We start from the raw sequence: 21,753 nt of genomic DNA on the forward strand, positions 1-21,753 counted from the left end.
GTCAAGTAGTATGCAATTTGCTGCAACTAGAGTCGTGGTTCCTGAAAACCACGTCTTCATGCATTGCATTTGGGCATATGTACAGCCATTTTGTGAGGGAATCTGCCCGTGAGAATGGCAGGTTACTGAAAATAAACGAATGTATTGCTTCGATCGAAAACCTACTCATACAAGCTAGAAAAAAGTGACTACATAGATGCCCTAGCATCAATAGTGACCTGGTTGTTATAATCGACATACCGACGTAACTCTGCATCTGACAATGCATAACCGCAGTTCATATGCAAGTTGCGGATCTTGTCAGGGTGCTCATTGATTGAGTCGATTGCGCAGCGTATGTAACCCTCAGGGTCTGATCGAACTAACTCATGCTTATTGTTGCGCTTCATCCAGGCCTTCATCATACTGAAGCAGAGCTCGATTGGATTGAGGTCTGGTGAGTAAGGCGGCAAAAAATGGATTCGACATCCAGCGCGCTGAACAATGAGTTCATATACCCTTTCGTCATGATGGATACGGCAGTTGTCAAGGACAACCACGCTGTTCGGACCAGGGTAGGGGTTGAGAATTGGTAGCAGTTCATGTTCGACGAATTCGACAAATCGATCAGTATTGAAGGATCCCTGAACGACCGATAAAGCATGCAGCCCTGTCGAGGTAAGTCCAGGCAATACGCTCCAACGTTTGGTTCGAGCAAACGGTCTCTCCTCAATCGCCCTAGTACCGACTGGCGCATATTCAAATTTCCGGGTAGCAGTCCTCTCATCGACAGCAGACTCATCGAGAAAGACCAGTTGTTCTTGACTGTATTCAACCATTGATATGGCGTGTTGCGCACGTAAACTGCCGTTCCGTTCTGCTGCCCTTAGCGTAAGAGTCTTTCGAGTATATCCAATCTTTTTGAGGTATGGACAGACATGGTACTTCGATAGTGAAGTGGCAAATTCCTGGTTCATAAACTCTGCGCAATCATCCTGGTATAGGGTAGGGTTCAGATCATACAGGGCCTTGATATGCTGTCATGCCATGCCCAGCGTTTCAGCCAAGGTCCTCGATGGGGCAGGTCACTTACCATGCCTATGCGGGAGTCAATCTGAGGCGTCCTACCACAGTGGGTGGTAGGGAGGCGCTCATGGGTGCCTTCCTCCTCGAATCTCTTGACAATCCTGTAAATGGTTCGTACCGATCGGTTGATGATCTCACTGAGTTGGTGAACATCATAGCCCTCGATGTAGTTCTCGATAACTATGGACCGTGTGTTATTGTCGCATATCTCACCGAGCATTTCAAACCGTTTGCGACCTTCCTAGGCCTTCAATGGAGTTGTTCTGTTGGTTTTACGATGAGCCTTTACGGAGCATGTGCAGCTACCTGCAGGTTGCGACAAGCATTTTGCAACCAGCTGTAAGTATCGCTGGGGCCATGCAGGGAGGCCTCATAAGCAGTCCCGACGCGTTCGAAGAGTAAACAAACCGCCAAACCTCAGCATTCAACCATCGACATGGACACTCCCATACGGCGCACTGCTACCACTGTATGCGCAATATGTGAAAGATCGGAGACGGACGCGTTTGCTGATGCTCTTTGGGTAGGCCAACAACGAAAACACTACACGGACACCCGCGACCGCGCGACGATTGACAGCCTTGCAAACTCCACGTCGCGTTATATCCGAGTTACCAACCTCAGCTGCGCGTTTAGGAACCCTACAACAGACACCTCGGCGACCCCGAGATGGCGCACCTACACCACACACAGTCCGTGCTTTGCAACAGCGTGCCACGCCTGGCCGACGGAGAAGCGGAAAGTTGAGAGGTGTCGCGACGTATACTCCTCGGGATGACTTACGAGCGCTGTCTAAAGGTGCGTAACCCTTAAAGCCATTGTGGGAGTTCTGCTAATCGCATTTCACCGGTTTAGCCCTTCAACGCCATATGGCTCCTACACCTGCTGGGCCGCTTGTAAAGGCCAATGAAACTCCCAATCAACCGACAGCTTCTATCAATCGTGCAAACACGTCAATCCAAGTCATAGAGCCTCGACGATATTCTATCCCCATCCGGAAAGATACCGGTCCTGCTGCTCTTCCAGACCCCTCGCCGCTCGTAGCGGACAAAAGGTCACCGCAATCACCTGCGAATGACGTCAGGCTGGACTCCTTGGCTGCTCTCAAATCTCCCCGAGAAGGCGAGGTTGGTGGGTACACGGAAGGAGGCGATACGACCATGCACACGGTGATGTCCGTCGAAGCCGGTCGCAGACAAAGTAACCTGCGATCGAGTATGGCCTTTGGAGACGACAGCTTAGCCGCATTCATTGATGCTGGAGACTACTCCATAGGTGATGGGAGCTTTGTAGGGAACCAACTCTACGACCTTGAGAACATGGAGGACGATATGGTTGAGATGGAGGAAGAGCGGAGACATACGATCAATCCGGAACAGGACACTTTGGACCTTCGAGCAGCATTTCTAAGAACACGAGAAAATATCGAGGGACTGGATGGTGCTAGACAGTCTGAGAGTGAGGATGACCTGGACCAGGGAGCATTATCTTGGGCACAGGTGTCGGGGCCTGTCACTCATAACACCACCAACAAACCTGCAAGAACGGCAAGGAAGAACAAAATGGTTCCCAAGAGGTATGGCTCTATCACCACACACGCTAGGGAGCACGGCTAACTTCCATCCACTAGATACACCAAGAGAGGCACATTAGTATCCGCACTCCCACGGTCTGTAGTAAAGAAACTCTGCACTAAGTACTGTGCGATACCAATATCAGTCGACGCACTCGATGCAATCACAGAGGCTTCACACGCATTCTTCGAGCAAGCAAGTGAAGATGCAGCAACATATGCCACACATGCGGGACGGAAGACTATCGAGGATGTCGATATATGGCAACTCATGAGGAGGTAATTTGCATATCTTATTGACTTTACCGTACGAAGCTTACACCCACCCTCACAGGCAGCGTTTGGTAGGAAGCAAAACTACGCTCAGTACTCTCGCACAACGACATCTGCCACGTGAACTTGCAGATGAGATCCATGCACAGACGCGAAGCAAATCCAACAAAAGGTCCTAGACTCTCAAGCAGCCTTCACACGCATCTTCACACGATTTGCTGGTTGACGCATGAGGCGGAAGAGCATGAAGGAGGTGATCACACCCAACGAGTACCTAGGCAAGGAGTTAGGATTGAGACAATCGAAGGACAGGAGTTTTGCTTACCAAGTGATAATGTACTGCATGTGGTTGTTTTTGAGGTTGACCTGAGGAACACGGCCGATAGGCTTGCCATCAACGATGAACTTGTCTGACCAACTGCGGTTAGGGTCTGTGAAAGTCGTTAGTATCACAACAAGTGCGTCTTTTCCGACCTTCACATACCAAAGATCTCCTCAACGAAGAAGCCCTGATCCGCACCCACCATTCCTCCCATCTCCTCAAGATTCAAATAGTAAAACAACCCCCTATTAGGCTCATTCTCATGCTGGAAATACCCCTTGCCCGGCGGCGGCCTTACAAGACCCTCGATAACCACCTCCCCACCCACCAATCCCTTCGGCCTCGTACTCTTATCCCCTCTCGCACGCGGGATCCAGCCTCTGTTAACGAGAACACGGGTACCATCATCTCGTTGGAATGGCGTGATGACATGGAACCCAGTCTCCCCGTTCCACTGACGTGGACCAATGAGCATTTCCTGGTCATGGAGGAACTGGCCCTTCATGAGGATTCTACGGTGATCAAACTCCTCAGCCTTCGTAGCATCGAGGTTCGGGGGAAGGATTGCGGGTGGCAAATCGAGATGTGCTTCATATTTCTCGATGAGTTCGAGTTTCCAGTTTCGCCTGTAGACTTGCCATGTTCCGAGTACGAATCCGGTTACGGGGACCATAGCTGTAAAAACACACGATCAGCGCCTTTTTACCAGCCCCACGCTGCGTACGAGACTTCTTACCAATGATGAAACCGAACAGCTTTGACCGGCCCTTCGCCTTGACACCCCTTCTAGCGAACGCGAATTTATCCTCCTTTTGCTCGAATCCCGCCGAGTCTGCGTTTGCATTGAAGCGTGGCGGGGTATATGACAGGCATCGGGCGAGTATGGTGGTGTTTTGCGTGGGTGCCCAGGACTGGATCAGCCTAGAGCTGGCACTTGGTCGTAAGCATGTCCTGTTGAACATCTTGTGGCGATGCGGTGCTGGACGAGAGTTGTTAATAATCAATCAGGTGTATTTCCTCCAAGCACGCAGGGAGTACCGGTGCTGTACCGGTACCCCGCATCGCATGCTCGACCTCCAAAAGTCCTCGCGAAATACCCCAACACCTCATATAAGACGAACACCCTTCCCTGGCCCTCTTACCAAACACCAGTGCCTTAGCCGACTCCGACACCCAAAGTTCCTGATTATTAACCCATGGTTCCGCCGAAACCTGGCACTCCATTACCGAGCCCGCCGAGGCCGAGTGCAGGTTTGTCGCTGATCTCTCCTTTCTATGTCGGGTGACAGATACTAATGGGAAAGGGATGTAGTTCGCATAAACGTCTCGGGCGCAAAGATTGTCGATTCGGCTTCTGAGGATGACGATGCCGGAAACCGAGATATCCGGTTACCCAACCACACGAAGCAAGTGTCCCATATCGCAGTCGATGTGCGCATCTCCTTTCCGAACAGATCGAAAGTCACGGGCTGATTGCATGAACACAGATCGGAGGTACGCTGGCAAAAGTCGTATTCTTTAACCGCGCACCAGAAGACGGCCTCGGCGGTCGCCTAAACTTCACCAAATTCGAAACGGACGATATCGAGGATTGTATCGCTTTCCTGAAACAACTAGTGGATAGCAGAAGAGAACAGCAACAACAACCTAGAAATACCGGAACTGGAAAAAAGACACGAGGGGGCCGTGGATCGGCGGGGCAGGATGAGATGTGTGTGATGGCGACGGGAGGTGGGGCATATCTGTTTTACGATCGGCTGAAGAGTGAGCTTGGTTGTGAGATCGTGAGGGAGGATGAGATGGAGTGTCTGATATCAGGTAGGATTAGTGTTGGTTGAAACTTCAATGCTTCGTCTGACAGCGATCCTACAGGACTTGACTTCTTCATTACGGAGATTCCGGACGAGGTATTCACCTACAGCGAAGAAAACCCCATGGCATTCGAAGAACCGCGGGAAGACATTTATCCCTATCTGTTAGTCAACATCGGGTCAGGCGTCAGCATGATCAAAGTTTCCGGCCCCGGCGCGAATGAATTCGAAAGAATAGGTGGATCATCACTAGGAGGCGGTACCCTATGGGGTCTTCTATCTCTACTGACAGGCGCCAAGTCATTCGACGATATGCTGGAGATGTCCCAGAAAGGAGACAACACCGCTGTTGACATGCTCGTGGGCGATATCTACGGGACTGATTACGGGCGTATCGGACTCAAATCGACGACGATAGCGAGTACGTTCGGGAAAGTGTTTAAGAAGAACATGAGTGCTTCGAATGGTACTGGAAAGCCGGAGTTCAAGCCAGAGGATATCAGCAAGAGTTTGCTTTTCGCTATCAGGTATGCATTGTGTTTTCGATTGTATTATACACGGACTGACATGCATACAGTAACAATATCGGTCAGATCGCATATCTACAGGCAACGAAGCACGATATCCACAACATCTATTTTGGAGGCTCATTTATTCGCGGACATACAGCGACTATGAACACACTCTCTTACGCAATTCGATTTTGGTCACAAGGTTCGAAGCGGGCGTATTTCTTGCGACACGAGGGATACCTGGGTGCCGTGGGTGCATTCTTAAGACATCAGCCAAGAAATTGGGGTAGACGGAAGAGTTTTGGCGAAGACGGGGGACAGCGGATATTCCAAGCTACTAGGAAGGAATGAGGGAGCTTTCGCGATGGACTTTGAGAAAGTTTACGTGCTCAATATTACTGATAAACCATCACGCCTGACTTGCTGCGCCGAGCTCCGACTGTATCTCAATGACCGCTCTGTACCACTTACCAACCCCTTCTTTGTTACACGACTCCTCGACGTTGCTGAGCAGTGCGCTTTTCGCACGTGCTTCCTGGGTCTCGACGATCTTCTGCAGCTTTGCCAATTCCTCTACCGCATCTTCGTGTTGCGCAGAACTCGTCTCCTTCGCTTCATTCAACTGAGTGACCAATGACAGCAACTCTTCGTTGTCCTTCTCCCTCGACTCAAGGATGGCCATAGAATCTGGGAGCGGCAGGTTCTGCAACGATGTTAGGAACTGGTAACCGACAAAATGCTCGTATACATACCTGCTCCGTTATGTCTTCCTCGTTCGAGATCTGAGCAAGCTCTTCCTCCATGGCTGTGAGGTCCCGCAGTAATTCTTCTGCCTCAGACATGTCGGCGGAGAGGGCTTTGCGGTCTGCGGTCGACATCAGCAATCGTACTAACATCCTACTTCTTTGATCCCCTTACCATCACAGGCGCGTTCACAGACTGCTATCAACTGACTTTGGATCGCTTCAAGCTCACGTTTGCGCTCCTTCAGTCTCTGTTTGTGGACAAGGTTTGCCTGCTCTGTTGAGATGTGTGAGCGTGTCAAACTGAATGACAGAGGTGCGGACATACCAATCTCGACGTTATGCCTGGACTCAACCACCAATGGAGGATCATCTAGGATGGCATGGAGATATTTCTCCTTTGTTTCTTGTTCCAGGTAGCTAAACTTCAGTTTGGAGAAGAGTTCCTATCGAGAGACGTTAGCATACACTTTAGCCAGACAAGAGCGTAGAGCGACAGAGGGCTTACCTTGAAATGCTTCAAGTCGGCATCCAAAGCAAAAGGGTTTGGTCCAGTGTCTGACGCATCGGCAGGACCTTCGGTACCGAATGCGCGATGAAGATAGTCGTGAAGTTGACAGTTGATGCTCAGTTGATCCAAAGCATTTCGGTGCTCTCCGAGTGTCCTACGACGGAAATCGCGTCAGTATTTCGTAACCCATAATAAAAGACAGCATTCATTTACTTCAAGTATTCGTCCATGGCCATGCTCATTGTCTGTGTTCTTGTTGTCCTGGTGTAGCACTTCACCGGCGTTTGTTTTGGTTCTGTGATTGTTGCTGCATGAGCTTGCACAGGCGAGGTGCTCCCAGCAAAGCGCCCGGGTCGCCAGGGAAACCCAAATCAAAGCCTTTCTTGCGGTTAGGAGCACCAACCAATACTACTCGCAATTGTCACTAAACGGGCGGATTGTATTTTAAGTATAAGCTACTTCCTCTTCAAACTCACACGTCACCGAACTACTCCTCCTGATACGAGATCTTACGCATCTCTCCCAACCGGCGTCTTGCGTGAGTCAACTCATTCTCAAGCTTCAAGATCTCGACCTGCTGCTCCATCTCACGCACCTTGAACTCGTGCGGTGCCATTGCTCCGTAGTTAACACCGTCATCCTGGTCCTGGAATCGAGAAGCCGCGATCTCCTTGACTTGCCTCACCAAAGCCTTGCAAGCATTCGTTACAGCCTTGGCGGCATTCTCAAGACGTTCCTGAGTTTTAGACATGAAGGAAGCCTTGACACGAGATGCGGCCACAAGCTGAGCAGTTGCAGCAGCCACCTCATTGGAGGCAACAATGAGCTGTTCTGGGCTGTTACGACCGCTGATAACACCATCGGCAGTTTCAATCAAGATGTTGGTCGAAGCAGCAACGGCCTTGGCGGCAGAAATAAGGCCTTCAGTCCAGCGGTTGTTCCGCTTATAGAAAGCAGCCTTAGAACTGCTACCACGTCCCTCGGCGACGATCTCACGCTGCGACTCCGTAGCAGCCTTGATGAGAAGTGCGATGGCGTTCGTAATTGCCATAGCGGATCCAAGCAAGGTCTCGTGCACCTGCAACTCTGACGACGAGAATCGCGGGTCCTTTGGCTTTGCCAAGAGTGCCTGCAACCTTGCAGTAGCCCTCTCGATGACATTCGCGGCCTCGTTCAACTCACGGTCGACAAGATCACCGAGATCACCCTTCGCACCAAAGTCCACGGCGTTCTTGGGGGCAATGGTCTCCGTGAGCTTGGACAACTTCTGCAAAGCCTTCTGCGCCTCCAGGTTGTTGATGATGACAATTTCAGTCTTCTGATCGGGCGAAACACCGGTCAGGCGGTATGAGGCGAGTGCCGTAAAGAAGCGCTGCGACTTAACAGCGGAGTCTCGCGCAGCACCAATAACAGCTTCCTCCTTCTTCTCATCAGACACTAAACGGATGATACCCTTCGCGTTCGTCAAGACGTCAGCGACAGCGCTTGAGTAAACATTAGCAGTCCTGATGATCTCCGCATGGCTTCCATTAGGTCCATCAGCAATGAAGTTGTTGAACGCAGTGGCGAACTCAGTTGCACTGGAACTGCACTTTTCGATCATGGAAAGCAAGTATTCCGGGGTAGAGTTCTGGTTGCCCGCCTGCATTGGGGAGTCAAGCTCGTACAAGGAGTCGTCGATTCTCTGCACTGCGCTCTGGAGGACAGCATCGATAATGTCGTTCAACTTTCTCAGGTGATCCAAAAGGACGTTATCAATCTGAGAGTCCAAAGCCTTGTCGCCCTCAGCGTGATTCAGCTGAAGCTCGTTGAGCTGAAGAAGAGTAGAATCCATTCCAGCCTTGTAGATCTCGAGCTCCTCATCTTTCTCACGCAAGGCGCGATCGTTCTCATCCACACTCTGACGCAATCTTGCTGACATTTCATCGAGTGCGGTTTGTTTCGCCCGCAGAGAGCTCTCAAGCTCGGCCATCTCCCGATTGTACTTCGACAACATGGTAGTAACCTCCGAGCTCTTCGTCTTCTCAGCCGCCTCCGCACGTTCCTCAGCAAACCGAAGCTCGCGCTTCAGCTTCTCGACCTCTTCTCTTTGCCCACCCTTCAACTTGTCAAGATCATAACGGGCGCGATCACGTTCACGGATCATGTCAGCCAACTCCAAGTTCTTCGCCTTCATCTCCCTCTCAATTCTCTCCTTCTTGTCAATGGCTTCCTGAGCAGAGGCTGCCTTGAGCTGCATTGACTTGTACTTGGCGAGGAGATCAAGATGCTCCTGGCGTAGTTGGGAGTAAAGCTTTGCGAGAGATTCGTACTTGTTTCGCCAGGTGGCAAGTTGCTCTTGAAGAGCCGCGATGAGTTCGTCCTTAGAGTGCAGTTGTTGCGAAGCGTTGGCATTCACCTGCTGCAAATCCAGCTCAAGAGCTTTCACACGTCTGTCATACTGCTCCAACATCAACTGATCACGCTCAAACTGACCCCGCATATTGAGTATTTCTCTCTCCAGCTCCGCCAACCGACCCTGAGCCTGCTGCTGATACTGATCCCGCATCAACTGCTCCTGTGCCATCCTCTGCTGTTCCGCAAGCAATCGTTGCTGCTCCTCGAAGTCACGTTGTTGCTGCAAAGCCATCATCTGCTGTCTCTGAATGTCGGCCTCACGTTCTTGCTGCAATCGTTGCTGCTCCTCCTCGTACTCTCTCTGTTGTTGAAGCTGTTGGTTGGTCCAGAAGTCGGGTATCGGCTCAGCGTCTGTTTGCGCAGCTCGTGCTGGAGGAGAGGGTTCGCGAGGAGCTTCCTGAACGGGACGCTTTGGCAGCGAAGGAGCGGAATCGTCGCCGATAAGGCTTGGTGGGTCCTGAGGCAACTTCGGTACGGCGATCAATCCGGTCAGGTACTTGAGGTTGGAGCACTCGTAGTAGAACTTGAGGAGGCGGTAGTGCTGGGCATTGTATCTGGATCGCAAAGGCTCCAAGGCCTCACTGGAGTCGGTGTTGGCGTGCATGGCACGAAGCATGCTGGTAATGAACTTGTAGATACCGTAACTCTCGACAACTAGAGGAACCAAGGCGGAGATTCTGCATTCGTTGCTAGATCCGGACCTAAAGTGAGCAAAGATGAGCTTCTGAAAAGCCTCAATTCTATCCTGCAAAGTCATCAGGTCGGTGATCGTCTCATATCCCTCGTTCGGGTCGTTGATCATCTTGAGGGCGATATATTCCTCATACTCGAACGTCCCATTGAAGTCGGGGTGGTGTCGGTGGAACTGAAGCTTAGCGAGAAGGAAGTCGACATAGGCACGGATCAAAGGTCCGTAGCCACGAGGACCCTCTCCCACCACTGATCGCGTACACGTATCCAGCCAACCAGTCTGAGCCTGAGCTTCTCTCAAAGTAACCGGGTGTCCCTCCTGAAGCACTTTGTGCACACAAATCAACGCCTTGAAAGTCTGAATCTCGTCAGCCAGAATCGGCTGCACCTTGAGTCCAGCCCAGAACGACTGCGACGAGCGGTGATCCCACGTATACACAATACAGCTTCTCACATGCTTGCGCTTCGGTGCCGTTTCCTCGGCGTTTGTTGCTTTCTTGATGTTAATGACCAGATCACCTTCTGCCCTGCTGTGGTCGACATTGCGCGAAGATCCGTAATCAGCCCTATGATTACTGTCAGTACGACGCCTCGGAAAACCAAGGGGAAATCGACACGGACATTCGTACGTGAATGGATGGATCCGAACGGGTTTCAATGGAGTGTTGGTTGCGATTGATTTCGTCTCGTTTGCTTGGGCCGACGATGACGCACCCAAAGGTTAGCCAGTCAGAGGCACCTCATGCAACGTCGTCGTACTTATCAACCGAACACAGTGTGGAACTTCAAAGTTCAGAAAAATACAATTCCATTACTAAGACCAGCTGAATGGCTAAGAATAAAGGGTATCTATACTATGCGCTCAACGACTACTCCATTCCCCTAATCCATCGGCTCCATCTCCATCTCATCCTCATCCGAATAATCCATCTCATCATCCTCATCCCCCGTAACTCCCTCCTCACCAACTTGATGGTTCGGAAGAATCTCAATATGGTGTCCATCAGGACACGTAACATTCGCCACCTCACCATCCTGAATCTGTCCACGAAGAAGCATGACAGCCAACTTATTCAGGACCTCATTCTGGATGACACGGTTGAGTGGCCTAGCACCATATGCCGGCGAGTAACCAGCTTCTCCCAAAAATGCCTTAGCCTTGTCATCGACTTCGATACGGACGTTCTTGTTATTGCTCTCGAGACGCTTCTGAACGTCCTGGAGGCGGATATCGACGATCTTGCGGATCTCACGCTTGGCGAGTCTATTGAACATGACGATGGCAGAGAGACGGTTGATGAACTCAGGCCTGAAGAACCTGCGGACAGCACCCATGACAGCTTCCCTCGTAGGTGCATCAACCTTACCATCAGGCGTAGCGTGCGCATCAGTCAAGAACTCCGCACCGAGGTTGGAGGTCAGAATAACCAATGCATTCCTTGCGTCGACGACAGTACCCTTAGAGTCCGTAATTCGACCATCATCAAGAAGCTGAAGAAGAACCGTCAACAAAGACGGATCCGCCTTCTCCACCTCATCGAACAAGATAACAGAGTACGGCTTCCGACGTAACTGCTCCGTGAGCTGACCTCCCTCATCATGTCCAATATACCCCGGCGGACTTCCAATCAACTTTGACACAGAGTGTTTCTCCATGTACTCCGTACAATCAATCCTAATCATAGACTTCTCGTCATCAAACAAGAACTCAGCCAAAGACTTCGTGAGCAACGTCTTTCCAGTTCCCGAGGGACCACAGAACAGGAACGACGCAATCGGCTGATTCGGATTCGACAATCCAGAGCGACTCAACCTGATTGCATTCGAGACAGCCGTGATAGCCTCGCGCTGACCAACGACCTGTTTCGCAAGCAAACGCTCCATATTCAACAACTTGTCCTTCTCCGTGCTCTTGAGCCTCGTAACCGGAATCCCCGTCCACCTCGCAACAATTTCATTAATCTGATCCGGACCCACGACATCCGTCAACAACGGCTCCGAACCAGGTACAGGTTTTGCCTGAGCCTCCATCTCAGCTTTCTTCGCCTCGAGGTTCTCGATGTGGCGTTGGAGGTCGGGGATACCGTAGTAACGAAGATCGGCAGCAGTTTGCAAGTCGCGTCTGCGTTCGGCGTCGTCGGCTTTGGCTTTGAGTTGGTCGAGCTTTTTGCGGGCTTCTTGGAGTTCGTCACCGCGCTTGCGCTCCAACTCGTACTTTTCGCGCAAGGGCCTCAACTCTTCTTCGACGTTTGCGGCTTCTTGCTTTGCAACGTTCAAACGCTCCTTCGAGGCTGCATCAGATTCACGCTCAAGAGCATGGATCTCAACCTGCAGCCGCCTAAGACGGCGCTCAAGGTTATCGATGACTTCAGGCTGACTCTCCCTCTCAACCCTGACCGAAGCAGCAGCTTCATCAACTAAATCAATAGCACTGTCAGGCAGCTTCCTTGAAGTCAAATACCTGCTCGCAAGAGTCGCCGCAGCAACCAACGCAGCATCTGCAATCGTAACACCATGATGCACCTCATACTTCTCCTTCAACCCACGCAGGATGGAAAGCGTGTCGGGAACTGAAGGCTCCTTGACAAGAACCTGTTGGAAACGACGTTCGAAAGCTGCGTCTTTCTCGATATACTTTCTGTACTCGGCGAGGGTGGTCGCGCCGATACAGTGCAACTTTCCACGAGCAAGCATAGGTTTAAGGAGGTTTGCTGCGTCCATGCCTCCCTCTCCGCTTCCTCCAGCACCCATGAGGAGATGCATCTCATCAACGAAGAGGATGATCTGTTCACTTGCGCCCTCGATCTCGTTGAGGACGCTCTTCATCCTCTCCTCGAATTCACCACGGTATTTAGTACCAGCAACCAAGCTTCCAACGTCGAGACTGAGGAGTCGGCAGGAAGCGAGGTTGGCCGGTACGTCAGCGTTGACGATACGCTGTGCCAATCCTTCCGCGATCGAGGTCTTACCGACACCGGGTTCACCGATCAAGACAGGGTTATTCTTCGTACGACGACTCAGGATTCGAATGACGCGTCTGATCTCATCTTCACGCCCAATAACGGGGTCGATCGAACCGTCACGAGCTTGTTCGGTCAGATCAGCGGTGTACTTCGATAACGCCTCAAATCCCTCCTCAAAGGACTTGCTCTCTACACGCTTGTTTCCTCGTGCCTGAAGCAATGCCTGTTCCATCGCAGTCGCAGAGATCCCGCATTCTGAGAATGCCGTCTTCATAGAAGCGTCTTCGGAAAGCGCAGAAATCATATGGTCGATAGCTACGAAGGAGTCTTTCTGTTTCTTGGCGAGATCCTGTGCTGATCTGATTACCTTCGCAGCACCCGGTGACAGCGATGGCGTCTCCGGTGGAGGATCCTGCGATGGCCTCCGTACCAATTGTCTCTTGATATACCTCGAAAACGCCTGTACATCACCACCAGCCTTGTCGATGATAGTAGCTAGCAGTGGGTTGGGTGAATCCTCCGAGAGCAATGCGTCGGCGATATGTACTGGTTCGAGATGAACATGTTTGTAATTGCGTACGAGATCCTGAGCAAGACTCAGAACCTGCGTTGCTTTTTCTGTGAATTCCAGACTCATGTTTGTTTGTATGGTGGAGGAGCAAGGCGGGTCGAGGGTTATTTATAACGCGGTGCTCTGGGAAAGAAGGTGTGGCTTGCTATGCACGGTCGGCGTGTTCTAGTAAAACCCAGAATCTTCAGCCTGGAAAGCGCGCGGGACGAGAAAACACCAGTGATCGCCAGTTCTTGCCAGAATGAATGCTCATGCCAGCTCGAGCTCATCTCAACCCAGGCGACAGCAGGGCCGACCTCACTCAGCTTGGTAAACCGTCCAGGCTCTCCCGTCCATGGCCAAGTAACTCCAGGCACGTGCACATGCGCACAAGCAGGGTAATGGACGCGGGGTGCATACACTCAACGTCACCGTCATTCAGCAGCTCAAAGCGACGTGGACGCATGGATTTGAAGAATCACGATGGCAACCATTAAGACTCTGTTGGTCGTCTATCTCCTAGGCGGGATCACATTCCTGCCTTTGGTCGTTGTGTGCGGGTTGATCGCCTTCTACTTTCTGTCCCCAATTGCACCCGTTCAGCAATTGAAGGCTGCACTTGAGTACCACCCGGTACCATCAGATGTCGATCTTGATTTGAAGGAGACGGCAGACGAGAGCGATGACGGCGGCAAGAAGCCCGCTGAAGGTGTGGATGTGTACAAGACAGGCTGGCTCCGTGTCGCCAAGGAGTTTCAAGTCGGCGGGAAGCACGCCGCACCGCTAGGAAAATTCCAGTCAGTCCCAAGCTCGGGCTACTTGTCGACATTCGCCAAGCGATTCATGTCCCAGAAACCATCTACGCCCGGTTCTCCAGGTGCGAATGCAAAGCGGGTACGGTCTACGCCTAACGATTACTACGCTGTTCTGAAGCATGGGAATTTGTTCTTGTATGACTATGAGGACAGTCTTCAGCATGTAATTGTATTGTCACACTATATACCATCGATATACCCCAATGATCTCTTAGAGGGTGAGATCTACACCAAGCGCACGGCTATCTGCTTAACGAAAACTGGTGACGCGCCTTCAGCAGACGATGCTTCTACTTCTTCGACGGCACCGTTAACGTCTATTTACATCTACATTTCCAACATGTCCGACAAGGAAGACTGGTACGATGCCCTTTTGCGCGCAAGTCCAAACGTGTCGGCGCGAGCTCAGTTCTTCGACAAGCAGCACTTCTTCTCCCTCCAACAAACTCTTAATTCGGGCGACAAATATTCCGATACGAAGTGGCTGAACGCAATCATCGGTCGTCTCTTCTTGGCAACATACAAAACACCCCAGCTCGAACAATTCGTCGTCAACAAGATTGTCAAGAAGATCAAACGCGTCCAAATGCCAAGCTTCATGTCAAACATCACGATTAACGAGGTCCATCTTGGAGATGCAATCCCATACATCTCCAACCCTCGATTGCGAGAAATGGGGGTCGACGGCGACCTCCTCATCGACCTTCACCTTTCCTACAAAGGCAAAATCCGCGTCGACCTCGGCACAACAATCTCCCTCCCCTTCAAAAACAAAGAAGGCCGCGTCTCCCTTGCCGTGGTCTGCCAGAACCTCTCCGGCACCCTCCAACTCCGCATCAAACCCGCCCCATCCAACCGTATCTGGTTCGGGTTCACGGAGATGCCGACACTCGATATCTTGGTCGAGCCAATTACCTTTGGGAGGGCGATTACGTTTGGGAGGGTGTTGAAGGGGATTGAGGGAAAGATTAGGGATGTCGTTAGGGATTCGATTGTTAGTCCGAATATGGAGGATTTGCCTTTTTTGAATACTGCGGGGGAGGTTTATCGGGGTGGGATTTGGGAGCCTCAGCAGCCGGTGCCTACTGTGGACCCAGTGGAGCTGACGAAGAATGTGGATATGGAGACAGTTGAGACGTTGGATTCTATCATCGAAAGCCCTGTTGCTGTCTTCACCCCCAAGAAAGAAAATTCACCGGTGAGGTCGTTGGGGTCGACTGGTGTCATGGCAGCCCTATCAGAAGAATCTTCTATTGCTTCGGACGCATCGAGTCTATCATCAGGCTCGCGTTCCACTGCACGCCCCGGCGTGCCACGCTCCCTGTCAAGAGAGTCGGGACTCGCTATCAGTGAAGCCACGCTCATCGATGTCGCGGGAACATCAGCGCAGAGCGTTTCTGGATCGGCCGAGCCCTCGTTGCGTCGCAGGATGAGCAGTTCTTCTGCTGCCTCTGGAACTCCTAGTACGGTGGGACGCAAGAGTGCGGAGTCGCTCCGCAGCGGAACACGTGCGTTGTCGCAGAACTCGTCACCGGAAGCACAGTTCGTGTCCGAATTTCCACAAACGCGGACTGCACCTAGAGCCTCTCGCGACGAATCAACGGGCAACTCCCTTCATGGCGAGAAACAATCTTCTACTAAATCCACGACGGCTGCAATCAGCAGTAATGTCGCGTCTGCATGGATGTCGGGAAAGAAAGGCGCGCTGGATTACCTCGCCAAACGCAAAGCGGCTAAGCAGGCGAAGGCTGCTGGTATGACGGCGCCGGATGTCACGTTGTGTGAGCCTGTTATGCCTCGTCAGGTACAGACGTTCCCTCCGACAGCTGCAACAAACGCGACTACTGCTACGTTGGTACGTTCGTCTAGTGATTCCATTGTGGAGACGCTCCCTCAAGACATGGCCGTTCCGGAACCGGCTCTTGCGGAGAGATTTGTGAGCACGCCTCCGGCTAAGTCTGTCATGGAGATTCCTATCAGTCGGAGCCCGCCTCAGGAAGCGGCGCCAGTTGCGCGTAGTCCTCCTGAGCTTCCTCCTCGACAGCCAAAGGCGGCTTCTGTACCTACTTTACCACCACGTCGAAGGCCGGTGCCTGCCGCCCCTGTTGACAACGGAGAGAGCAATGTCGTTGGAAGTACAGATGCTGAACCGACGAGAGCGGTAGTTATCGTACCTGAATACGAGTCTGGCCAGTCAGATTCAGCAGAGCCGGAGGAGCTCAACATGACATCTAGGCGGGCGTCTTTCCGGCAACAATCACGCAAAAGCAGCGAAGATATCACCGAAGACTGGAGCAAGCCGGAAAAGGAGCCATCGAATTTGGAACTTCTGGAGGGACTGGGCAGTACGGCGTTTGCCTGATATGTCAGAAAAAGTAGTTTATCGCCAATCGAAACTCATTCTCGAACCCGCACCGCCATTCTCTGCTCCCATTCCCACAAGCGAACAAAGCCAGATTAAACATTGAAAACGCAATATAGAAAACCCTTCAGCTTAGAAACCGTGAATCTTAATGCTCTTCTTCTGCAAGCCCAACTGCCCAGTCAAAAACTCCATAACCTTAACCCTCTGATCACCCTGCAACTGAATAACCTCTCCGTGCTCCTCATCCTTGACGATAGATCCGTTGCAAGCGAAGTCTTTCTTCAATGCCTTTAGGATTCGTTTCTGGTCATATTCGGTGGGGAGACCCTGGACGGTGGTGAGGGTCTTGCGGCCGTTGCGCTGTTGGATACGGATGTCTGGGAAAGCACAATTAGGAGATGGATATAGGAAGAGAGAGGGGGAGACAAACGGATATAGCTCTGAAGCTGCTCGTCGTCACCAGTCTCGGCGAAGGGGTCGACAGCGTTGAAGTTTGTGATCTCGGACATAAAAAGGTGAATGCAGTACTCGGCAAGCTTCGCCGATGTTAACTCTTGCTCCTCACTCTTCGCAAAGAGAAGAACTTACTCGTTCTTTGACAAAAGTGTTTGTTGAGGTGCTCGGTTTCACTTACGGCGCGTCTTGGAGGTAGGGCAGCTTTGCCTCACGTATGGGCATGCATCAGTAAGGCACTGCTTAACCTCACTTCGCCGAGGGTAATTGGGCAATCATACGGATACAGAAAATGAGAAAGGTTGTTTGAAGGAATATTACTATTACCATGCGAGAATAACATTGAGGTCGCTATGCGTTCGCTGGGACTGGTGAAGACGCTCCCGTCGACGTTCCAGCTGATAGACCCGCCAGAGCGCCTGGCTGGAGGAGAATGGGGAGGTAGACAACGAATAACGAAGACAAGGAGATCCTACGCGCGTGTTAGCCCTGCTTGCCAGAATAGAAACGCGGCGCACTCACAATAGCGTCGTCCAAGGTGGTGTCTGAGTGCTCGACCGTCCCTCCTTCGAGTTCAAAACAGCAGCAATCGCAGAAAGAAGACCAATCCACCCGAGCCATCTTCTACGAAGGAACAACGCAGTCATCGGAAGAAATGATGCCAATGCACCGGCGAAGTCTGTAGCGGCTGGATTAGCAACTGCGCCGCGTCATACGTGGGCTATACGCCGCAGATCGAGCTCACCATCCCATCTGGCATCTTCGCGCTTGTGCAAGGAGGAGTTGTAGGGTACTATTCTTGAGCTGTCCATGGTGTTGCTTCGAGTTGGTCGGAGTGTCGCCGGGGCTGGTTACGTTACCTGCTGTCAGCGCATGCGGCTCTCTGTACCCCACAACAACGCTCAAAACCCAAAAGTACTGGTACCTCGGGGTACGAGTATGAATCGGCCATAACAGGTCAGCAGGCATGGACATACCTCAGGTGGTCGGTGGACCGTCCATGGGTGCTCTTCCGAAAGGTAATGGGCGTTTCTGTGCATAGCTTTCCGGCATTGACGTTCATCGATCATTACAGGACTACTCGACTTCTCCCCAAGAATAGACAGCGAATCACCCTCTCAGCAGGAAGGTACAGAATGGGCAGCAATGGTGGTCAACGAGACTGGATCAGCTCAACGTTTACAATACAACCTCATGAGCTCACAGACCATACGCATGCCCTCGTTAGCTGCCAACTTCGTGTCTGGTATACTGAAGCGACGACAGGCTCTACTGGAAGGTGCGATACCTACCTCATTTCGTCCCCCACCGCGGATATCCATGGTAGATCAGCGAAGAGAAAATTGGTTCCAGGCATTGGCGAACCCAAATATACCCCTGGAAAAGCTATCGAGTTCAGTACCCGTGGGTCTCCGCGGACGACCACTATTGGACCAATGTGCGCAACGGAAAGTGGACCCACTGAGAGCGACGTGGCTTATCCGGTGTATTGGATCGAATGAACTTCGGAGTTTGCGACGGAAGGGGACGATGGCTGCGGGTGCGGTGGGTGCTGAGCGGAAGTGGATGACGGAGTGGACGTTACAGGTTGGTGCATTCATGGATGCTACAGTAAGAGAATGCGCGGCCGCTGTGGGTGAGGAGAATGCTGGAGCTCAGGAGAGACTGAGGTATATGATTGATATTGTGGACAATCTTTACCACGAGAAGCTTGTCAATCGGCAACAGTATCTTGATTTGATTATTGACCTGATCAGCAAGAGCACGATCGACAAATTACCCTTACTGAACATTCTCGCGTCACGTTATCTGAGGGATATCTGTGCCTACAACACCCTGCTGGTGAAGTTTGCCCGGGTCTTACTTCGGAAAGCGGCGGATACCGAGACCGTTCATCCTCGATCGATCCATACGTCGGTGTTGTCAATGCTGCAGGCAGTCAACGACAAACACAGCGGCTGTCTCTCGAACGGAGAATTATCCGAAGACATCACCCACCTTCTCGACAAGCACACCCAATCCGCCACCGACTCCCTTCCAATCGGCTGGACCCCATCAGCCTCCAACAGTCCGCAAAGCCACTCCTCACCCTCCCCTCCCTTCCTCCCCCCAACCCGGCTTCACCTTTCCCACCGCGTCAACCTCCTCGACTCCATCCTCCCCTCCATCGACCTCGCAACCTACGCCCAATCCTACTTCACCTCCCCCGGCTCCGGCTCCTCTTTTGAGCAGGTATCAACCATCTGCCAATGGGCAATCTCGAAATATAGGTTCGGGGTTCATAGGATTTATGTGGCGAGTGGATTGTTGAGTATGGGTGCCAGCTTTTTTGGGGTGGGGGTTAGGGGAGATGTGGAGGCTTTCCTCGAGAAACTCGGGAGCGAGTCGGGGCTGGAGTACGAGCTCGTACCATTTCTACTGGGCGAGCTTGAACGTGTTGGCGTGTACAGCTACTCGCACTACCTGAGACGGATGTTGTCTTTGGGATTATTGCGGAGGCAGGAGTTGGTGGGGTCAGGGTGGTGTCCGAGTATGGTTCTGCAGGCGCCTATACCGGTGAATGCTCCTGGCTTACGACGGCAGCGGAATGCATCGCTCATAACTGCGGGGATCAGTGTTGATGTGGAAGAACAACGACTGCGGTCTGTCATGGCCGAGCTCATCTCTTTGTTCTCCGTGCAGGGAGAAGAATGCTTCACCTCGGACCTCCCCATGGAGCTCAAAAAGCAGCTCCGTGGCCTCTGGCGAGAATCGAAAATGCAAGTCGCACAAACGGTAACTGCCCTGGCCTACGAATCCTTCGAAAACCAAATCGACTCAACTGACACCTCCGCCGCCATTCGAACTCTAACCCTCGCCATCAGAGTCCTCGAACTCATGGACGAATACCACGGTCTTTTCACAGCCCTGACATCCGCATACGACGTATACAAAGGTCCAGATTTCGCTGGTCTGGCGACGTTGACGTTTCGGCGGCATTTGGCGATTTGGTCGGCGATGGGGAAGCTTGGGGATGTGCATAGAAGCATACTCAAAGCGGTAAGTCTTGTAAATCAGCAATACCGACGCAGCTAATGGAGGTTATCTAGGTGGAGCAATGGCCTCGGTCTGCGAGAATGCTACGCGAGCTGCGGGATTTTGCGGTTGATGCCTGGGCGCCCAAAGACGTGCTGGACCGCATCTCGGGCACAACGGTCACCAACGCACAGAACGAAGTTCAGCACCATGATATAGAAGACATCCTATCCCGGGTCATGCGAGTGAGCGACCTCAGTGCCGCCGAGGCGCTTGCTGGTGATATGAAAGGAGACCTAAACATTGACACAACCATATTCCCACGCCTCTGCTCGGCCATCTTCGACGGGTTGACGGACTTGACCGCATCTGAAGATCCTAATCACGAGATGCACGTGCGGTCACAAGCGCACATACTTGTCTGTTGCTTGCGAGAAACTGACTCGCCTAGGCTTCATCAGTACATTTGTGACTGGGCGAGCGGTATGCTTACGTTCGACGAGTCGGCGGCGACGAGTATGCAAAGGTTCATGGTGAGTCTCAGTTCACATGGATGTTTGCCTCTTCCTACTGCGACAGCCGCGTTGTCGAACTATATGCTACGCAATACGAGCATCACGGATGACCAAATCGTTATCGCAAGCATTGAGAAGATCATTTTCATTTTGAAAGCGCTCTTCACTGACACGCCACAAGATCTGTCGTTGTCGCTTGAAGAATATGTCTTCTTGCAACATCAAAGAAGAACTCTGAGGCCTGACCTGGCAGACCATGTTCTGCGATTATTACGCTGTCTCATGATTCTATCGCAGAAATTACGGGATCCTGATGGGCAGCAGAATGTCCGCAACACCATGGCCCTACCAAAGATGCACTCGTTCATTCGAGAAGCCTGTATGCGGAATCCAGCTATATGGCAAAGGGAGTTTCTGAAACCCCTCATGAACTCGGCAGAGGCAGCAACAGTTGCACAGATTATGGACTTCGAACAGTTGGTATTCGAAACGTCCGGATCATATCTCCAGCCTCAGCCCAGATTGCAGCAAATCATTGACTCTACAGCTTCTATGTCCCTGCCATTCTGCCAGGTGCAACTTCAATCTTGCTTCGAGTATGGCAGTAAAGTCGAAGATATGGTAGCAGTTTTGAAATGGATGATTCATTACGTGTTGTATGAGGCTTCGAATACAGACTTCTGTGGGGAACTATTACGTTACCTGGATTTGGTGTCCAAACGAAAGGTGAGCTTGATCCCCGCTATGTGACGCTTTTTACTGACCCGTGCAGATATGTGAGTTCATCGAGGAGGACTTTCTCAACAACGTATCCGCAACCTTACAGGCTTCGACACAACACACGGAGGTAACGCTACGACGCCTCAAGGTCATGACAACCTTATACGCGAGTGTCGTTGAATCTGCGCCTGCCCTTAATTCATTGCAAGTGCCTTTATTAAAGACCGCGGAAGACCTTTGCGTGCAGTTTTTCCCGCAAGCATGGGGGAAAGGTCAGGGCCCTGAACGAGTGTTCATGCTCAGGTATTCCGTCTGCCTACGGTCATTCTTTACACAGACCCTAACCAGTTTCTTCGTAGCCTTGAGCTTTGCTTACGTATGATCAAATCTGGGACCAGCTTTAGTCCTGAGAGCGTTTTGTCTGCTTCAAAGACAGCGTTTGGGAATTTCTGCCTTCAAG

General features: G+C 51.8%; 11 protein-coding genes across 11 annotated transcripts; 5 read left to right on the forward strand and 6 right to left on the reverse strand.

Moving 5' to 3' along the window:
- Window positions 1-350: 350 nt before the first annotated feature.
- SAICODRAFT_170741 (uncharacterized protein) lies at window positions 351-1,342 on the reverse strand. The gene is made up of 3 exons (XM_019165748.1): window positions 1,073-1,342; window positions 918-1,016; window positions 351-859 (listed from the first exon to the last, which is right to left on the reverse strand). The coding sequence occupies exons 1-3, from the start codon at window positions 1,283-1,285 to the stop codon at window positions 401-403; spliced, it is 771 nt and encodes a 256-aa protein (XP_019021689.1). The 5' UTR covers window positions 1,286-1,342; the 3' UTR covers window positions 351-400.
- A 123-nt stretch (window positions 1,343-1,465) lies between these two features.
- Window positions 1,466-3,186, forward strand: SAICODRAFT_31863 (uncharacterized protein). The gene is made up of 5 exons (XM_019168034.1): window positions 1,466-1,534; window positions 1,593-1,863; window positions 1,921-2,641; window positions 2,696-2,917; window positions 2,973-3,186. The coding sequence occupies exons 1-5, from the start codon at window positions 1,502-1,504 to the stop codon at window positions 3,088-3,090; spliced, it is 1,365 nt and encodes a 454-aa protein (XP_019021690.1). The 5' UTR covers window positions 1,466-1,501; the 3' UTR covers window positions 3,091-3,186.
- On the reverse strand, window positions 2,883-4,412 carry SAICODRAFT_73355 (SURF1-domain-containing protein). The gene is made up of 5 exons (XM_019170847.1): window positions 3,970-4,412; window positions 3,396-3,908; window positions 3,237-3,342; window positions 2,971-3,185; window positions 2,883-2,915 (listed from the first exon to the last, which is right to left on the reverse strand). Exons 1-4 carry the CDS (start codon window positions 4,193-4,195, stop codon window positions 3,095-3,097), a joined length of 936 nt encoding a protein of 311 aa, XP_019021691.1. The 5' UTR covers window positions 4,196-4,412; the 3' UTR covers window positions 2,883-2,915; window positions 2,971-3,094.
- A 17-nt stretch (window positions 4,413-4,429) lies between these two features.
- Window positions 4,430-5,907, forward strand: SAICODRAFT_37117 (fumble; the record flags this gene model as incomplete). The annotated part of the gene is made up of 5 exons (XM_019168547.1): window positions 4,430-4,484; window positions 4,546-4,664; window positions 4,721-5,051; window positions 5,106-5,571; window positions 5,622-5,907. 5 exons carry the CDS (start codon window positions 4,430-4,432, stop codon window positions 5,905-5,907), a joined length of 1,257 nt encoding a protein of 418 aa, XP_019021692.1.
- An 18-nt stretch (window positions 5,908-5,925) lies between these two features.
- Window positions 5,926-10,440, reverse strand: SAICODRAFT_73357 (ANTH-domain-containing protein; the record flags this gene model as incomplete). The annotated part of the gene is made up of 8 exons (XM_019170848.1): window positions 5,926-6,259; window positions 6,309-6,421; window positions 6,475-6,576; window positions 6,628-6,745; window positions 6,808-6,964; window positions 7,089-7,218; window positions 7,324-10,393; window positions 10,417-10,440. 8 exons carry the CDS (start codon window positions 10,438-10,440, stop codon window positions 5,966-5,968), a joined length of 4,008 nt encoding a protein of 1,335 aa, XP_019021693.1. The 3' UTR covers window positions 5,926-5,965.
- A 339-nt stretch (window positions 10,441-10,779) lies between these two features.
- SAICODRAFT_61528 (heat shock protein HSP98) lies at window positions 10,780-13,497 on the reverse strand (the record flags this gene model as incomplete). The annotated part of the gene is made up of 1 exon (XM_019169848.1): window positions 10,780-13,497. One exon carries the CDS (start codon window positions 13,495-13,497, stop codon window positions 10,780-10,782), a length of 2,718 nt encoding a protein of 905 aa, XP_019021694.1.
- A 396-nt stretch (window positions 13,498-13,893) lies between these two features.
- Window positions 13,894-15,327, forward strand: SAICODRAFT_61361 (uncharacterized protein; the record flags this gene model as incomplete). The annotated part of the gene is made up of 1 exon (XM_019169837.1): window positions 13,894-15,327. A coding segment is annotated over one exon (1,434 nt), but the record flags the coding sequence as incomplete, so codon positions are not given.
- Window positions 15,328-15,849: 522 nt separating this feature from the next.
- SAICODRAFT_31865 (uncharacterized protein) lies at window positions 15,850-16,649 on the forward strand. The gene has a single exon (XM_019168035.1). It carries the CDS (start codon window positions 15,910-15,912, stop codon window positions 16,585-16,587), a length of 678 nt encoding a protein of 225 aa, XP_019021696.1. The 5' UTR covers window positions 15,850-15,909; the 3' UTR covers window positions 16,588-16,649.
- Window positions 16,650-16,653: 4 nt separating this feature from the next.
- SAICODRAFT_170853 (putative eukaryotic translation initiation factor eIF-1) lies at window positions 16,654-17,227 on the reverse strand. Its single transcript, XM_019165749.1, has 3 exons — window positions 17,179-17,227; window positions 17,021-17,126; window positions 16,654-16,967 (listed from the first exon to the last, which is right to left on the reverse strand). Exons 2-3 carry the CDS (start codon window positions 17,097-17,099, stop codon window positions 16,720-16,722), a joined length of 327 nt encoding a protein of 108 aa, XP_019021697.1. The 5' UTR covers window positions 17,100-17,126; window positions 17,179-17,227; the 3' UTR covers window positions 16,654-16,719.
- A 150-nt stretch (window positions 17,228-17,377) lies between these two features.
- On the reverse strand, window positions 17,378-17,978 carry SAICODRAFT_67673 (uncharacterized protein). Its single transcript, XM_019170330.1, has 3 exons — window positions 17,789-17,978; window positions 17,566-17,722; window positions 17,378-17,515 (listed from the first exon to the last, which is right to left on the reverse strand). The coding sequence occupies exons 1-3, from the start codon at window positions 17,853-17,855 to the stop codon at window positions 17,395-17,397; spliced, it is 345 nt and encodes a 114-aa protein (XP_019021698.1). The 5' UTR covers window positions 17,856-17,978; the 3' UTR covers window positions 17,378-17,394.
- SAICODRAFT_21551 (uncharacterized protein) lies at window positions 17,947-21,709 on the forward strand. Its single transcript, XM_019166437.1, has 4 exons — window positions 17,947-18,062; window positions 18,119-20,082; window positions 20,133-21,299; window positions 21,346-21,709. Exons 1-4 carry the CDS (start codon window positions 18,011-18,013, stop codon window positions 21,673-21,675), a joined length of 3,513 nt encoding a protein of 1,170 aa, XP_019021699.1. The 5' UTR covers window positions 17,947-18,010; the 3' UTR covers window positions 21,676-21,709.
- The last annotated feature ends 44 nt before the right edge of the window (window positions 21,710-21,753 follow it).

Source organism: Saitoella complicata (assembly GCF_001661265.1).
Source record: "Saitoella complicata NRRL Y-17804 unplaced genomic scaffold SAICOscaffold_25, whole genome shotgun sequence".
NCBI lineage: Eukaryota > Fungi > Ascomycota > Saitoellomycetes > Saitoellales > Saitoellaceae > Saitoella > Saitoella complicata.